Below are 18,570 nucleotides of genomic sequence, written 5' to 3'. Positions count from 1 at the left end.
CCTAGACTCTGCGTAGGTGTCATGTATCCTGAGGCATGCGTATCGCTCACTGAAACGAGGTTAAAATATTTTTGGAGTATTACTCATTCAACCACAAAAGTTGACTGAGGCAGTTCAGTAGCAATCTTCCTGCCCGCTTGGCTTGCCGCCTCCCCCCCACGCCCTCCCCCTGCCGGGGGCAGCTGCCAGGACCGTGCGGTCACCTGGGAGCACCTGCCGCTCAGCCCCTTGCCCCCTCATCACCCCCACCCCCCACTGCCCCAGAGTGACCGGCTGCCCCCCTCTTCCCTCATTGCTTCCTGGGGCCACTTTTTTGGGTGTTGCCAAGAATCAGGCTACAACAGCTTGGAATTTCCCAGAGGGTTTTTTTTACCAAGAGAGGAAGAAATGAAAAGATTTACAGGAACTGTGGCCCGCATGAAGGTGACACATTTCTAGAGAACAGCTCTTTGACTCCATGGTTGGCTTCTTTCCCTGCGGGGCTATCCTTCCCGCCGCCCCCGCCGCCCCCTTGCCCTGGGAGCCTGCCTGGGGTTTTGTCTGCTTCTTCTGTCTCTCCTCACCCTCCTTCAGAGTGGGAGGTGCTGCGCACACCTGCCCGAGGGTGAAGGGCAGAAGCGAGCGCCTCCCGTGGCTGTGGACACGCCCCCATGCTGGAGAAAGGGACTCATCGGATGGTCTGTCAGCCTTGGGGTGTTTTCGGAGCCCCCCACCCTCCGGGCTAGCTCCGAGCATTCCCCTGAAGCTCCGGTGTGGGGCCAGCTGCGTCCTGAGCCCAGACGCCGGGTTCCGGTGTGCTGAGCGCGGAGTTCTCCTAGGCCGTGATGATGCACACCTGCTGAGCCCCCGGCCGCCTCTGGGAACCGCCCCCTCCCAGTGTGTCCCCTCCATGTCCCATTTTACTTTCTTCGTGCCCTTGCAAGTGTGGGAGCTCATAGGCCAAGGTGGGCTTCGGAGGTTGGGGTCGGGGGTGAGCGCTGGCCGTTAGAGAGGGTGACCGCGACCCAGACCACGACCCGGCTGGGCTCGTCTCCTCTAGGCCATGCGGCCTGAACCGGATGTGGGAGCGGAACCTCCCTGTCTTGGCATTCGGCCAGACAGAAGCCCGTCTCTCTGGGAGCTCGGGCGCGCTTGGTTTGGGGTTTTGGCTTCTTTTCCTCCCGGTCGGCTGGTGGGTCACCTGGTCTAACACTGGTTTTCACACAGTGTGGTTCTCTTTTCTCTCCAGCTGACGGGAGCCCATGTCCCTGTCTGCATTCGTAGCGCTTTGTTCTGAGAATGGCTCCATTCAGCTCCCCAGAGAGGCTGCCGCGGTTGTGTTCAGTGGCTTGGGGGGGCCGTAAGCCATAGCTGCCTGTGCAGGCAACAGGTGAAGGCGCTGAGTGGCAGCCTGTCTGTCTGTTTGTCCTGGTTGTAGCAGGAGAGTGCTGGTCGGACGGCTTCTGCTCTCTGGTCTGGGCCCCGGGAGCCTTCAGAACCTGTCCTTTTCTAGCCCATGGTGAAAGCAAAGGTACAGGAGACACGGACCTGGGTGGTGGTCCTACCCAGCCACTGCCCAGCCGGGGACCCTGACGAGTCACTCAGCCCCAAAGCTGCTGTTGCCTCTTCCAGGGATGTCCAGAAGCCTGAAGGAGCTGATGCCCGGCCTGGCCCACATTGTGGCATAGGAGGCCTGGACGGCCTTGAGCTATTTTTGTCACTTTCTCTTGTCTTCATAATTTCTGGCTGATGCCCAGTATAGTGAAAACAGAATTCTAGAAGGAAACGGAGGATACATGACATTGAATACCAATGCCTGCTTCGAGGCTCTGGAAGGATGGTGTTCGGTGGCAGACCTTTGACTGTCCTGGTCCCGCTGAGACATGGGTGCTGGTGGGCTGGGCTCCCTTCCTGGAGGAACGCTGTGTTGCTGGCCCTACAGCCAGTACAGCGAGCGGCACGACAGCCAGTTAATCCAGAGCCTGGACCGGTGGTCACCTGCCAGTCACCGAGGGCCAGACTCTGTGTTAATTTAATGACTCTGTGAGCTACGTGTATCTTGAGGAACATTTAAGTTACCCAAGGGCAAAGAGTCACCGAGGTCCTTTTGTTTTGGAAGATGCTGGGCTGCTAGTAAGATGTGGTGACGGGAGCCCTCGCGGGGGTGGGAAGCCCCAGGCTCCCCTCTCCATGGGCTTCCTCTCGGGCCCCTCCCCTAGGCGGAGCTCCCAGACCCTCCTGGAGCCAGGCTCACCCCAAGTCCGTGACTCAGAGCAGGTTTCGGGGGAAAGGGTGAGTTACTTTCTCCCCACGGTTTCCAAGGTGACTTCCGGCCCCAAATTCTGCTGTTTATTACGTGTCATCAGTGGCCAGAGATGTTGCTCTTGGCCTGATGGTGGAAGCCGGCGCCAGGACATTGGCGTTGGTCCTGGTTGTGAGGCGCAGGGGCAGCGGCGGTGGGAGGAGGCTGGGTTACGCAGGGTTTGTACGAATTCTGTTCCGTGTGCTTCGGTGTTTAGAAAACAGCAGAAATGAAGAGCTGCTCGGAACAACGATGCTTGTCTGCTGCGGCCTTTCTGTGCTCGTCACCAGGTAAACTTGCCTGGTGACTGCTCACTTCTTCCCCCCGATTTGCTTCTAGGTGAATGGGCAGAGCTGTGGGGTCCTGAGACCATGTACAGGTTTGGTCTTGGGATGGAGACGGGCCTCCCGTTTTGAACACAAGCCCATGCTGTCAGGCCTTAGCAGGATGTCTGATGTCTGATTCCCAGCGCCGAGCCCCTGCCTGGTAGGCAGCCTGTGCGATGAGCCTGGCGAGCCGGTTGCCATGGCAGCTGGTAAATCATGAGCTCACATCACATCGGGGACAGGCGCTGGGGGGGGCAGCCGCGGAGACAGACGCTTGGTTTGCAGGCCTGCGGGGTGTGATGCTGCCTCTGGGGCCTTCCGTGTCCGAGGACCAGCTAGCCGCCCCCCCCCATCACCCCACCACGAACCTGGGGGGGCGGTGTCAGTTTGTGACATTATCGGGAACTGAGACGCCGTCTTCTCTGCTTAGAGATGAGGCCACCCCATCCCCTTGGAGCAGGCGGTTCTCACGCATTCGGGGTCATGAAGCCCTTTGTCAGGCTGGTGAAGGTAATGGGTAGAATAAGAATGTTTTTCAAGGCACAGGACGAGACACATAGGATGACGAGGAAAGCTGGTCATGTCGAAGTACAGTTAACAGAATAACAGAACAAACGTTACCACGTTTAGTGAGGGTCCGGCAGCCAGTCTAGTAAATACCATGGTTTTGAAGTAGCAGTGAGTTTAAAGGTTTTTTACTTATTTGAGAGAGAGAGAGTGTGCATGTACCCACGAGCTGGGAGAGGGGTCAGGCACCCAACTGATAGCCCCCCAGTGCCCCACAGTAGCAGCGGGTTGGAACCCGTTCGCCGCCATGTGGCCGGGGAGTCTTCTGTTTCCCCATGTCCCAGGTATGTCCTCGTGTGGTTGGTTGTCCTTGCTCATGAGGGAAAGGAGCGATGCATTTCACTTTGAGCTCAGCCCAGGTTCACAGGCCCTCCGAGTTGTCTGCGTGGGTTCCGGGCTGAGACCTCCTGGCTCAGGGGTGCTCCCCTTGACACTCCCTCTCCAGGGCCGGGGTCCGCAGGTGATGGGCCCTGCGTCTCACTCTCAGGGCCCTGGCTCCAGGGCACTCAGCCTGGTCGGGCCTGGTCTGAGGGACACCTGGTGGCGGGACTTGAACTTGAGGAGGCCAGACGAGCTGCCCTGATGAAGGCTGTGGTAGAGAGGCCAGGCAGGACAGAAGAGCAGGTGCGTGCCGCCTCCTGGCAGCTCCTGGGGTGGAGATGGGCCTTGGGCCTCACTTGTTTCTCAAGGAAGCCAGGACAGCAAAAAGAGAAAAACCACAGAACGCCAGTGTAGACGTCTGGGGTGTGGGAAGCTGAGCAGTGGGGGGTCTGGTCTCCTGTATATGTCTCCTGGGTCCTTTCGGTGCGCACGTGGATGGCTCCTGGCTGGGTTCTGAGGCCAACAGACATGTGTCCTGGAAGGACACCCATCATGTGGTCACCTGGACCCCGGGAAGTGACTGAAACGAGCATAGTGGTTGAGGGGGCTCAGGGCACCCCAAAGGCCTGATGGGCTGTGTGGAGGAGCAGGAGACACAGCTCCCAGGCTGAGCCGTGAAGCCGTGGTGTGCCCATGGCCTAGAGGCCTCTGACGTGTGGGTCGCGGTAGCAGGAGGGCAGAGATGGAGGCCGGTGGGGGGGCGGGCTGGGCAGGGCTCGGCAGCCGCCCTGGGGAAGATGCTCGTCCTGCAGATTCCGAGGCCCGGCATCTGGGCTCAGGACCCCGTTCCTGTCTGTGCACTGCGGTCTCTCACTCAGACCCTGTGTTCCTGGGGGTGCGTCCGTGCCTGGCCTGGGGTCAGATTCAGGGCATTAATTGGTCAGCAAGTCCTTCGTTGTAGAGACCAGAAACCTGGAGCCCGAGCCAGCGAGGGCCGCGCGTCGATCGGACAGTCTGTTCTCCGTGTGCGGGTGCAAGGGTGGCAGTGGCTGTAGGTGGCACTGGAGCCCCCGGCGGGTGCTGCGGAAGGCAGGGTCCCCCTCGTGCGCTGAGCCCTCCAGTGGGCCCCCTGCTTCCGCTCCAAGGACACAGGTAGAGATGTTCCTGCGTGGGTCTTCAGCGCAGTGCTTACTGTTTACAGGGAATGTTTGGAAACCACTGAGATGCATCGGCAGGAGACGGCTCCGTGTGCAGGGCCCTCAGCAAAGATTCGTTGTGGAGAATTGCGTAATATGACGTTAGATGAAAGCCGTCAGGGAGAAGTCTGCATGGTTGTGTCAGCGCAGGTCACACATTGTGTGTCGTGCGTGTGTGCAGAGACTGACTTTGAACAGAGATTACCTCTGGTGGCGTCACAGGCAACTTTTCTGTTCTCTGTATTTTTTTGTATCTTCTGTAGTAAGTGTGTGTTTTGACGTCAGAGAAGACCGCACTGTATGAAAGCGGCCACCTGGTCCCTGTCCGTCATCACAGGTGGGGAAGTGAGACCACGTGTTCGGTAGGCAGTCGCCCACGGAGGCCACTGTGGAAAGTGCTCTGTGACCTGTAGTTAAGTGAAGAACACAGGTGACCTGGACCCGCAGGCTCTCAGTTATCTGCTACGTGGGAGAGCCTCTACAAGTCTTCACTCTCTGGTCACCCCACTTCTTGTCCTGCGTGTGCACCCCTTACTTAGGGAGGGCTGGGACAGAAGCCCCGCTCTGGCAGGGGGCCGCCAGGAGGTGGTGTGTGGGGCAGGTGTCACACAGCCTGCTCTGGGATCCTCCCACGAAAATAGGCGGGTGACAGTCCCCGCCCTGAGACCTGGATTTCTTGGGGAGGAGAGCCCCGTCCCGCAGAAGCCTTACATAGAACACAGCGACAGGCTCGCTTTCCACGGCGCCTGTAAAAAAAAAAAAGAAAAAAAACCCAGCAAAACTTCCCAGTTGCCGTGACCCAGTTGCTCATATAGGAAGTTGATTACTCATTCACTACGTCTCCCTTTCACTGATGGAGACGTGGCTCTAAAAATGGAATTTCTGAGCACGTGTGCCGAGTTCCCAGCAGCAGTTCCGCAAACACTCGTCGCCTGCGTTACCAGTGCCGGCTTACATGCTGGGGCTCCCCGGCCCTTGTAACGCGCTTCGGTCAGTGGTGCAACTCGCGGGTGCGTCAGTGGTGGGCCAGGGACTGTGCTGGCCTCGGACCCGCCATTTCCCCCCTGCCGAGGTCCCTTCCTGCGGTGACCGTCCAGGGCTCCTGGATGAGGAATGAGGGGTCGCCTTCCTATTCCCCAGGGTTTCGCCCCCCAGGGCAGTAGTCCGATGGCACGGACACAGTGGAAACACATTCCCAGCAGAACCGTGTGCCCCGTGGCCAGGTGGGAGAGGGGTGCACCTGCTGGGGCCGTGGCGGGGGGAGATGCGGGCCTGGGCGTCCGGCGGAGCTTTGAGCAGAGGGAAGCAGCGTGTCTCGTGGAGGGTGGAGAAGCTGGGAGCACCTGGAGGCGGGGAGGGTGTTGGGACCAGCACGGGTGGCCCGCGTCGGCACAGCTGGAGAGGACCTGGGGTCTTACCGCAGGGTCGGGTTTTGGGGTGAAGTCCCCACTGAGCCGCTCAGGGACATCTTCTCTGGTGAAGCCCCCCCAGATCCTCCTCTTGGGCTGTCCTGTATTCAGCAGATGTTGATGGTCCCCCCGGCAGGGGAGGCTGAGCTGAGGACCATCCCCCATCTCTGTAGCACGCGCTCACCAAGCTTGGGGCCGAGGGCTTGGGGCGTGGAGCGCCACCCCCACTTGTCCATGGCTCCCCGGCATCTCTGCTTCTCTGTTCCTCCTGCGGCGCAGGTGAGCGGAGATGGGCCACGGGAAGGGCGCGCGTGGCGAGTTGCTCTCTAGGTGACACTGGAATTAATTTTCGGAGTCATCTGTGTTGACCGTGAAGAAGGTGTGTGTGCTGGTCGGCATTGGGTTTTCATCTCAGAACATCATCTTCCCCTGGGCCAAGAGCCGACCCCCACAAAAGCAACTGCCCAGGCTCTCTCACTCGGCTTGGCCTGGGCTGGGCGAGGTCCCCTCCGGGTCCCAGTCCTGCTTGTCTTAGCATTTTACGACTCCCCATGAGGCATGAGTCCCGGATCTCCCCGAGGGCAAGGCTGGGCCGGACTCTGTAGCCTCATGTTAGGAGCGTTTCCTTCCCGGGGGCCTGAAGCTGCGGGGACCGCGCCCTGCTCTGCTTGGGGCACCGTCAGGGCTTGGTTTGTGGCCCTGTACCCTGCACACCGGCCCAGAGCTCTCAGGATTTTCGGGTTAAAAGCTAGAAGCAAGGAAGAAATGGCTTGTGAAGTCACGTATTCCGTGAACGTATCGCCGCTGTGTTTTCCCGCCGCTTTCATTGACCCGGGTCAGTGACACGGGCCGCGGCAGGTTCCCTAGTTTCCCGCGGCGGTTCTCCGGAAGCGGTAGGTATCACGGAGACGGGAGAAACGGGCTCAGCCAGAGAAATGGGCTGCAGGCATGTCTGTGCCAGTGGTTAGATTTTAGGACAGTAAACTCATCCCCCTCTAGCTGGGGACAGATGGCCGCTGAGGGGCGGAAGGAAGCCTTGCTTCAGAAACGGGCACCCCGGCTCGCTGCTCCTCTCTGAGCCTTGGACAGCTTCCCTTTTCAGAAGCAACATCTTGGCTCCGTAGCTGTGATGCACAGTCAAGAAACATGTGAAAAGCACCGTGTAAACTGGAAAGCCCTTATTTGGTGTGGCTGGTGCTCTGGTTCCTGAAAGGGGAAGGGTCTCTGTGGCTGGGCACTTCCTGGGGCACAGTTGTCAACTCGTGTGCGGTTCAACTCGTGTGCGGTTCCGCTGTGCTTCTGTATTCGCAAGATGCATCTTGTAGATTAGGCTTCTGCCTAGGAGCAGGGAGGGCGTGCGGGCAGACGGTGCGGTCCGCGCCTGGGCAGGCGCAGGGTCTGTCGTGCCGAGGATCACGCGTAGCCTGTGCCTACGGGGAGCAGACCCGCCCGGTGCCCAGTCCTCTGCTGGCGCGCGTCCCCACGCTGCTCCGGGAGGGGCCCCGGGAGCTGCCTGCACTGTTCATGTTTGTATCCTCCGTCCCGGACGTTGCACGAGTAAGGAGTAAGGGGCACACGAGTGTGCTTGTTGAAGGGCTGGTGTGTGGTGTGCGAGTCTGTCAACACGGCATCTACGGTCAGTGAGGTCAGAGTTGCTCCGTGAGACGGACCTGGAGGGTTCCAGGTGGTACAACTCAGTGAGAATAACAACCTTTGAAGCATGTTTGTTTTCTCGTAGAAAGAAAACAAAACAAAAAGAGTAACTGAAGGGCTCTGAGTTTTTCTAGGTCAGAAATGCAGTAAAAACAGCTTAAATTATTCTTAGTAGCGTACTTTCGTTTCCGGTAAATATCAGCAGGGATTGAAGTATGTGGGATTTTTTTCTGTCTTTCTCTCTCTCTCTCTTTTTTTTTTATTTTTTAACGAGGAGGATTTAAAAAAAAAGACAAGCAAAAATTAAGAGTATTCTGTTATTGGAAAAATATTTAGTTGATTTCTTTTCCTAAGCCACAGTGTGAACTTTACTAGAATTAGTGAAAATTTGCGTGGGGTGAAGTTTCTGTCTACTGTCTGTGGGGGAGGAGTATATCCCTTGCTTAAGTGAACGACTCACCCGGGAATGCAGGGCCCCCAGCGTGGGGTTCTTGGCCCCCGTATGCATCGTAACCCTTGGGTCTCGTCTCCTGAGAATTCACATGGTCCCATTTTCCCGGTCTCTGTCACATGCAAAGACAGGGCAGCGATGTACAGACACACACATGAGCCGTGAGCCACTGCGGTGCGTTTGAAGTCAACAGGTGGCTTGACATTGAGGCCCCCCCTTTGTGGAAATGTGCTGTTGGTCTGCGGGGAAGGGCGTGCGTTGTGGTTCCAGGGACTGGAGAGATGGCGCGGACAGTCGCCCGAGCACAGCTGTCTGAAGCCCCTGGAGGAGGGGTGGGGGTAGGAAGTGGTGCCCCGGGCGAGCCGTGGCAGGGGGCCCTCGTGAGCCCCACTGTGGGGGACGGCGTGTGACAGCGGGTCTGCGGGAGCTGGGAAGGGCGGGCTGCACGGTGGCGGCAGCGCACGAGCTCCGGGAAAGCCGCTGCTCCCTGGGTAACCCGCGTTCTCTTGGCCCTTCCAGTGCTCGCGCCTCCCGCGCCGCCGCCGCCCATCCAAGGATATGCCTTCAAGCCTCCGCCTAGACCCGACTTCGGGACCTCCGGGAGAACCATCAAGTTACAGGCCAACTTCTTTGAAATGGACATTCCAAAAATTGACATCTATCATTACGAATTGGACATCAAGCCGGAGAAATGCCCCAGGAGAGTGAACAGGTATCTGTCGCTTCACCCTCTACAGGTTGTGACGGACGCGTGGCTCCCCTGCGCACGCAGCAGGCCCTTCCCCGGAGCTTTCTGTGCGGTTCCTTTTCCAAAAATGTCATGTAGTTCATCGCGTCTTGATGCAGTTTGAGGGTGTAGGTTCGTGTTTGGACACGGTCCTGTGCCCGCCCGTCTCCTCGTGCCCTCTTCGTCAGTTGCAGCCCCAAGGCCGCTGCTCTGACCTGTGTCACCGCTGGTTTGTTCCCTGCTGCGGGGGAGGGGCCGGGGCACAGAGGACTCAGCCTGTGGGGCGTCTCCGCGACCTGCTCCTTGCACTGGGCGTGAGTCGTTGAGACGGATTCGTATTGCTGTGTGGATCAATAGCTTCTAGTTGTCACTGCCGAGGACTGTCCCATGATACGAGGATTTCATAGTTTCTTCATCCTCTTGTTGGATGCTTGGGCTGTCTGGGTTTGGCCATCATGAACAAAGCTGTTGAAGTCTTTTGTGGGCATGCACGTTTTCGTTTCTCTTGGATGCAGGAGTGAAGTTGCCGGGTCTCAGGGGAGGCGCAGGCTTAGCGGTGTGAGACACCGCGAAAGGGCTGTCCGGAGGGGCGGCTGGGCCTCGCTCTCCCACCGTCCGGGCGAGGTTCTGGTTGTCCCGTGTCTTCAGTGTGTGGGATGGTCAGTCTTGGGGAGTTTTGAGGTTTCAGTAGTGTCTCTTGGTTTCTCTTCGTGGTTTCAATTTCCATGTCCTGAGAGTGAGTCGAGCACTTTCCCTGTGCTTGTAGCTGTGATTCCGCTACATTTGCACGTCACGTAGTATATCTTTTTCTTTTCTTTCTTTCTTTTTTTTTTTAAAAAGATTTTATTTATTTATTTGGCAGAGATCACAAGTAGGCAGAGAGGCAGGCAGAGAGAGAGGGGGAAGCAGGCTCCCCACTGAGCAGAGATCCTGATGTGGGGCTCGATCCCAGGACCCTGGGATCATGACCTGAGCCGAAGGCAGAGGCTTAACCCACTGAGCCACCCAGGTGCCCCCACATAGTATTTTCTTTTCTTTTTTTTTTTTTTTTAAGAGACGGGGTCTCGCTATGTTGCCCAGGCTGGAGTGCAGTGGCTATTCACAGGCGCGATCCCACTACTGATCAGCACAGGAGTTTTGACCTGCTCCGTTTCCAACCTGGGCCGGTTCACCCCTCCTTAGGCAACCTGGTGGTCCCCCGCTCCCGGGAGGTCACCATATTGATGCCGAACTTAGTGCGGACACCCGATCGGCATAGCGCACTACAGCCCAGAACTCCTGGGCTCAAGCGATCCTCCTGCCTCAGCCTCCCGAGTAGCTGGGACTACAGGCGCGCGCCACCGCGCCCGGCCCCACATAGTATTTTCTAATAAAGTGTCTGTTAAAGCCCCTTCCTGCCTTGCATCTTTGTTACTGGTCTGTCGGAGTCGGTCATGTACGTGAGGTACAGGTCATTGTGAGGTACAGGTCGGTGTCAGGTACAGGTCAGTGTTGGTTTTCTGCCTGGTTTGAGGCTTGCCATGGCACTAAGTGGTGTCTCTTAATGAGCAGATTTTTATAATTTTGTTGACATCCAAACTATAAAATGTTGAAAATTGTTATGATATTGTATGTTCTCTCCAGGAAATCTTTGTCTGTCTGAAGGGAGCAAGGTATTCTTTTTTAAGCAGATTACATTTTGGGTATATATATATACACGCACACATATGTGATTTTATTTATTATACATATGACTTATATATATATGTGTGTGTGTGTGTATGATTTTATTTGGGAGAGCGCACAAGTGTGCGAGAGTGTGAGAGTGTGCGCTCAGGCAGGGGGAGGAGTAGAGACAGAATTTCAAGCTGACTCAGGTTTGAGCTCAGGGCCTGACTCGGAGCTCCAGCTCACGACCCGTGAGATCATGGCCTGAGCCGAAACCAAGAGTTGGTGGCTCAACCTCCCGAGCCCCCATGTGCCCCGGGCCGGTGTGTCTGTTCAGGCCTGTGGCCCATCTTGGACGAATGCTCGTGTGCTGGGAAGTTAGAGTCTGTTGAGAAGACTTCTCTTTCCCCATCAACTTACCTGGGTGCCTTTGGGGGCGGGGTGACTCCACTGATTTTCCCTGCTACCAGGAAGGCTCCCGGAATACTTTCTTGCGGTGGCTTTGAAAGCACAGATCAGTTGGGGAAAGCGGACGCCATTGAATCTTCTGGTCCAAACACAGGGCTGCCGTCCCCATGGACGGGGTCTACCTGAATTTCTGGTGGGACTTAGTCCTCCTGTTCCACACAGACGCCTTTCCGTTTATGCTCTCTTAAGTTCCTTGTGTTCTTCGATGTTCATGTAAGTCGTATTTTAAAATTTCATCGTCCAGGAAGGAAGTTTTTCAGAAGGAGCGACTGCTAACGAGTGTGGGGTTTCTTTTCAGAGTGATGACAAGTTTTCTAAACTTGGGCTGTGGTTCTCTAAGGGGGACAACCCCGTGAATATACCAAAACCATTTGGTTGTGTACTTTAAAGACGTTAAAGAGTTTTTCATTATTTTTTTTAACAAAGGTCGTTTTCTTTCTTTCCAATTTCTAAAGCAAGTTACTTATTTATTTATTTTTTTTTACTTCATTACAGCGTCTAAGAAACCCGGCGTAAAGAGCATTGGATAGATGGATAGATGCGGTAGAAACAGACCTCCTTGCCTTGTTTCCACTCCTGGGGGGAATCATCCTGCCGGCACCCACAAAATGTTCTGGTGCTTGTAGGATTGTCTCGGAGCCCCTTTAATAGGCGGAGGGAATTCTCTCCCTGGTTTGCTGAGAAATGTCCCATCATTAGGTTTTGAGTTCTGCCAAATGCTTTTTCTGCATCTGTTGGTGTGATCAGGTACTCTTTCTTTTTCCCCCACCTCCTGTTTTATTTTTAAAGATTTATTTATTTGGGGGCGTGGAGGAAAGAGGGAGAGAGGGTCTCGGGCAGACTCCATGCCGAGCACAGAGCCTGACGTGGGGCTCGATCCCACGACCCTGAGATCCCGACCTGAGTCCAAACCAAGAGTCGGACGCTCAACCCACTGAGCCCACCCAGGGGCCCCTTCCCACCTGCTATTAGGGAGGTGTATTACACTGATTGTTTTTTTTTACACTGATTTTTTTGTGTGTTAAATTAGCATGAATTTGACCCACATCTTTAGTCACAATTAGTTATTTTTATATATTGCCAGACTTAATTTGTTAGCATTTCTTGGTCAATTTTTGTGTCTCTACTTCCGAGAAACATTGACCTGTATTTCTCTTCTTGGGTTTTGATAGCAGGGGCTTGAGGCATTGTCCCGCAGGCTGGGAGGTGCTCCGTCCTCCTCGGGATTCTGCAAGAGGAATGTGAAAGGTGGGCGTCATTTCTTTCTTGAATGTGTGACTGAATTTTTCACTGAAATGACTCAGACTTGACTTTTCTTCCGTTTCATTTCTTTATCAGATACTGAGCTGTTCAGAATTTCCTGTCTTTTTGTGTCAGTCAGTTCGGTGGTTTGCGTCTCTCAAGGAATCCCGTTCCTGTGTGGTGTTGAGTTGACTGGCGGAAATGGTTCCTAATGTCCCTTTCACGTGGGTGGGACCCGCCGAGCAAACCCTGTTTCTGTCTCTTTCCTTCATCGGCTTTGCCACGGGGCTGTCGGTCACAGCCTTCTTTGCATAGAAACGGCTTTTTACTTTGCTGATTTTTCTCGTTTGTGGATGCCCCCATCTGTTTTCTTTTCTCTGATCTTTATTACCCTATTCGTTTTGAGGTTAGATCATCAAATTTCAACCTTCTTTCTTTTCCAGTCCATTTGTTTAGGCTGTAGGTTTCCCTCTGTGCCTGGTTTTAGCTACAGCCCACAAGTTTTGATACATTTTAATTTTCATTGAAAGTATTCTCTCATTTTCCCTGTGAATTTTCTTTAATCCATGTTTTTTTGTTTTTAGAAATGTGTTCAAATTTGGGGGCGCCTGGGTGGCTCAGTGGGTTAAAGCCTCTGCCTTCGGCTCAGGTCATGATCTCAGGGTCCTGGGATCGAGCCCCGCATCGGGCTGTCTGCTCAGCGGGGAGCCTGCTCCCCCACCCCCGCCTCTGTTGTTCTGTCTACTTGTGGTCTGTCAAATAAATAAGTAAAATATTTAAATAAATAAATAAATAAAATAAGCCTTTTCTGCCTGGCTATCAGTATAGTCACAGCCATCCCTAGCTTACTGTTCAGCTGGCGTGTAGCCTGTATGGACTTCCCCTGTCAGCCTGTGTGTGTGTTTCAAGTACGTCCATTGTAGACAGCACAGGGACTTACAGGGACTTACTCTATTTCCGGATCTTAATGGGCGTGTTCGATTTGCGTAAATCCAATGTAACTGTAAATTCAGTTACCTGCGGTCGAGGGCCACCGTCCCACTGGTTTTTATTCTTTATTCTTGTTTCTCTTTGCCCTTCTCCCTTTGGGCTCATCAGACCTTCTCTGTTCCATCGATTCCCTTGGCTAGTTTGTGCCTTTACCTCTTTTTGCTTTTTACGTGATCACTTTCTGCATTTCAGTCCGCACCTTGGAGTCACCAGTCGACTTGGTGTTAAGACTGTAACTTTGTATAAAATGTAGGAATTTCATAGTAGTGTAATTCCTTTGACCTGTCTGTCGTTTTGCTGTTGTCGTCATTTATTTTACTTCTGTATACATTATAAATTCCACGGTAGGATGCTGTTATTTTAAGGAAATTAAGAAAACGGTCTGTTTGCCCGTATATGAACCGCACCCAGTTCTCCGCTGTTGAGTGTTTTCACCTGGCATCACTTCCTTTCAGCCTAAAGAACATCTATTAGCCTTTCTTGTGCAGGTGTGCCCATGAGGGGATGAATTCTTCTAGCACTTTTTGGAAATCTACAAATGTGTTCATTTCCTTCTTATTTTGCAAGATATTTTTGCTGGATATAGAATTCTAAATTTACATTTTCCCCCCAACTCTTTAAAGTTGTCATTATATTACCTTTTTTTTTTTTTAAGATTTTATTTGTTTATTTGACAGACAGAGATCACAAGTAGGCAAAGAGGCAGGCGGAGAGAGAGACGGGGAAGCCAGCTCCCTGCTGAGCAGGGAGCCCGATGCGTGGCTCGATCCCAGGACCCTGGAATCATGACCTGAGCCGAGGCAGAGGCTTAACCCACTGAGCCACCCAGGCGCCCTCATTATATTACCTTTTAATCATCATTTCTTCTGGTGAATTTTCAGTTTATTTTACTTCACCTATATGTAATTTGTCATTTTTCTTGTGAATATTTTCTGTTTTAATTTTGCTTTTCAGCAGTTTGATTCTGATGTGCACAAGTGTGATTTTCTTTGTATTTTTCCTTCTTGGGGTTCATTAGAGTTTTTCTGGATTTGTGTGCTAATTATCTTTCATGAAATTTGGGTGAAATGTTGGCTATCATTTCTTAAAATATTTTTTCTGCCCCATTTTCTCCTCTATGGGATTTCAGTTACGTGTATCTTAGGCCATTTTTATATTGTCATTGAAACTATGATTTTTAAAAAAGTCTTTTTCCTCTCTGTTTTCAGTTTGGATAATCCTTATTGATCTGTCTTCAAGATCTCTTGACCCTCTCTGCTTTTTGTTGTTGTATCTAGTCTTGTATGGTAATCATCTAATACTTGGCATTTAGATGCTGTACTTCTGAGTTCTAGGTTTTGCATTTGGTTCCTTTTCATAGTTTACGTTCTCTGCTGAGACTCCCCGTCTGTTCACTCATTGTCCCCATCTTCTTCTTAATGACCTTGAGTGTCCTTACAGTAGTAGCGCATGGATCACAGCCGTCCTTGTCCGCTCTTTACAACATGTGGCTCTTTTCGGGATCTGTTTCTATTGACAGGTTTTTCCTTTGATTCCTAACATCACCCTTTTTGCTTATTTACACACACAGTAAATTTTTGCCATTCCTGAACCTTATATACGTTACATTGAGGGAGTCTGGCTGCTGCTTCTCTGGTACCTTGTTCCACATATTCCTGCCTTTTTTGCAGATCCAGACTCTGCCCCCATCTCTCCAGTGCAGTGAGACTGCGGCTCTCCGCTGCTCCGTTCCCCCATGCTGTAGTTGGAAACTGGCCGAGCGGATATGTGGCTTACCTCATGAGTTCTCCATGCCTCATTAGTCAGTCTTCGAGCCGCCTGTTTCTGGGCCAGAAGTAGCTGTCCTCTATTTTCTGTAGTTTCGTAGTGAGGGTAGAAGCATAAGTCTAGGACTAATTACTTTGTCATGGTCAGAGACAGAATTCTCAGTTGTAGTTTCCAACTCAGATTGGTTGCCCAGTTTGTGCTGGTGCTGTATGAAGTGCTCTTTGCTGCCGTATTTTTTTCCTGATTACAGTCTTTTTAAGAGAAAGAATGGGGGATTCATTTCCCTTATCTATAAAGCTAAACAGTGTGGGTATTTACCCCAAAGATACAGATGTAGTGAAACAAGGGGGCACGTGCACCCCAGTGTTCATAGCAGCAATGGCCATGGTCGCCAAACAGTGGAAGGAATGGAGATGCCCTCAACAGATGAATGGATAGAGAAGATGTGGTCCATATACACAGTGGGGCGTTACTCAGCCATCAGAAAGGATGAATGCCTACCATTTACATCGACGGGTAGGGAACTGAAAGGTATTATGCTAAATGAAATGTCAGACAGAAAGACAATTATCATAGCGGAAAGGAATCAGAGAGGGAGACCAAACCACGAGAGACTCTTGACTCTGGGAAACAAACTGAGGGCTGCTGGAGGGGAGGTGGCTGCGGGATGGGGCCACTGGGTGACGGGCGTGAAAGAAGGCGCGTGATTGGTGAGCACTGGGTGTTCTGTGCCACTGATGAGTCATTGAGCGCTGTGTCTGAAATTAATGATGTACTATTTGTTGGCTAATTGGATTTAAATTTAAAAAAAAAAAAAGCAAAACTACTATCTTAATGAAAAGAAAAATAAAAAAAATAAACACTTGGATTTGCCCAGTGTGACCAATATGCATTGGTCCAGGCTCCTTATTTTTAAATTTTTTAGGTAGGCTCCATGCCCAGTGTAGGGCTTGAACTCATAATCCTGACTTTTAGAGCGAGTTGTGTGCACTACCAGCTGAGCCCTCCCAGGGTCCCAGGCCAGTATTAAAATAAAGAGGGCGCTTGCCTTTTGATCTGCCAGGTCTACTGCTGAGTGTCTGTGCCAAAGAGACAGCACGTGACAAAGACATGAGAACCTTGAAAATACCCACTTAGGAAAAACACGTGTCTCTGGAGAAAAACGTTGGGGACAGCTGGTTTCAGCAGCTTCTTCAGTGACGGTCTTCCAGCTGGAAGCGCTGTGAGACTGTCCACCCGTGGCCGTGGCCGATGCCGAGCTTCCCTGAGCCAGACACTTGTGTGGGCCTGTGATTGAGATGTACTCTGAGAGGTGGGGGAAGGCACGGAGAAGCCACACATCTTCTGGGCTTTTTATTGGTGTGAGCAGTTGGGCTCCTTTCAAACAAGATTGGGGGGTATTGGTTTATTTTATTTTATTTTTTTTCATGAAGGAGACATGACTCAGACTTTGTCATCGGCAACAGAAAAAGGCTTTTGGGGATTAAAATTTGATATCTTTACCTGAGTGTACTGCCATATCCTTGTAGTTCCATCAACAAGTTTCTAGAGTGACCCAGTTATCCACAGTGAGATCTGCTCATCATGAATGGGTCTGTATTGTGGCACTGCCTCTGAGGGCCTAGGCTGTCAGTGGTGTTTTGCCTCAGTGGTGCCTCTCTACTTCACAGTCCTCCTACTTGTGGTCCATATATTCTTTTTTTTTTTTAATTAAATTTATTTATTTTCAGCATAACAGTATTCATTATTTTTGCACCACACCCAGTGCTCCATGCAATCCGTGCCCTCTATAATACCCACCACCTGGTACCACAACCTCCCACCTCCGCCCCTTCAAACCCCTCAGATTGTTTTTCAGAGTCCATAGTCTCTCATGGTTCACCTCCCCTTCCAATTTCCCCCAACTCCCTTCTCCTCTCTAACTCCCCATGTCCTCCGTGCTATTTGTTATGCTCCACAAATAAGTGAAACCATATGATAACTGACTCTCTCTGCTTGACTTATTTCACTCAGCATCATCTCTTCCAGTCCCGTCCACGTTGCTACAAAAGTTGGGTATTCATCCTTTCTGATGGAGGCATCATACTCCATAGTATATATGGACCACAGCTTCCTTATCCATTCGCCCGTTGAAGGGCATCTTGGTTCTTTCCACAGTTTGGTGACCGTGGCCATTGCTGCTATAAACATTGGGGTACAGATGGCCCTTCTTTTCACTCCATCTGTCTCTTTGGGGTAAATACCCAGGAGTGCAATTGCAGGGTCACAGTCATCCATGCTAGAAGAAAGTACTCAATTGCCTCCTGGGAAAAGCAGAAATAATATGACTTCCTTGCTTGCAACAAAATTGAAGAAAACCTTTGAGACAACAGGTATATTAAAAATAGCTTTAAAAAGTGATAGAGATGAAGAAATACAGAGGTGTCTGCAGAATAGAGTTCAGAATGACTAAGTTGATAATCTGTGTGTTTCCAAAGAGGTTCGGCAGGTAGAGCAGAGAGAAGTAGAAGAGGAGGCTCTCATGTCAGGGCAGCATGAGAATCTCACAAGAACCAGCTTGATGATGGCACTGTAATCCTCATGCCTCATGTTGCCATTGTAATCAGGATATCTTGACAAAAATCTAAAATGTAAACCTTGTGCCATGTGGAGATAATAAAATGTACCAAACTTGTCACACCACCAAATGTAACCCTAATTATAAATATAACTTATATTAGAATAACAACTTTTTAAAATAATTTTTTAAAGATTTTATTTATTTATTTGACAGAGAGAGATCACAAGTAGGCAGAGAGAGGGGGGGGGAAGCAGGCTCCCTGCTGAGCAGAGAGCCCGATGTGGGACTCGATCCCAGGACCCTGAGATCATGACCTGAGCCGAAGGCAGTGGCTTAACCCACTGAGCCACCCAGGCGCCCAACTTTTTTTAATAATTAAAAAAAAAAAAAAAAAGTGACCCAGTGTTTAGAAATTCCCTCAAGTCAAACAGTAAGTAATAAAGATGGGGTTGGAGCTGCATTTCTGTGGCCGCGGCCAGCCCGCTTACTAGCATGCCTGCTTCTCCCCTGGGTTTTGAGCCAGGCTGGGAACTGCGGCCTAGTGAGATGTGTGAGCGTTCAGGAGTCTTTATTTCACTGCGGCTCGTGATGGACTCTGGCTAAGGTCCAATCTCAAAATTGTTATCCATCAAAATAGCATAGAAAGATGTTGGAAGTAAAGTTTTCCTGTTACCAAAACACACCTGCTGGCACTCTGGGTTAACCCTCCCTCTCCCAACTCTGCCGGCAGCCTGACCAGCCACATTTATGAAACCCCCACTCGTGAGGTGGGTACTGTGCCAGCGGGGGTGCAGCATGGGCAAGAGAGACACAGTCCGTGCCCTTCGTGGGGAAGAGAGTCCCACCGGCATGTGGTCCTCGGAGGCCGAGCTGCTGCTGGAGGGAGCCTCTGCGTGGATCAGGAAGACAGAGAAAGCACAGAGCTCGCTGCGCTCCGTCCCCTGCGAGTGACAGGCAAGACAGTC

General features: G+C 52.1%; 1 protein-coding gene across 5 annotated transcripts in view; it reads left to right on the top strand.

Annotated features, from left to right (window-relative positions):
* The window catches only part of AGO2 (argonaute RISC catalytic component 2), a 105,081-nt gene that overhangs the window by 37,415 nt on the left and 49,096 nt on the right, over positions 1-18,570 (top strand). For 4 of the 5 annotated variants that reach the window (XM_045078168.1, XM_045078166.1, XM_004743607.3 and 1 more), the window contains exon 2: positions 8,724-8,916. In XM_045078168.1, coding sequence (XP_044934103.1) covers positions 8,724-8,916 — 193 coding nt within the window. Of the gene's footprint in view, positions 1-7,637; positions 7,658-8,723; positions 8,917-18,570 lie in introns of those variants that run through there. The other variant, XM_045078167.1, reaches the window with a different exon arrangement.

The sequence above is a fragment of the Mustela putorius genome, unplaced genomic scaffold (assembly GCF_011764305.1).
Source record: "Mustela putorius furo isolate JIRA1106 unplaced genomic scaffold, ASM1176430v1.1 tig00000228_pilon_pilon_pilon, whole genome shotgun sequence".
Taxonomy (NCBI): Eukaryota; Metazoa; Chordata; class Mammalia; order Carnivora; family Mustelidae; genus Mustela; species Mustela putorius.
Note: the sequence above shows the minus strand (reverse complement) of the source record. Positions and strands in the feature narration are given on the sequence as shown.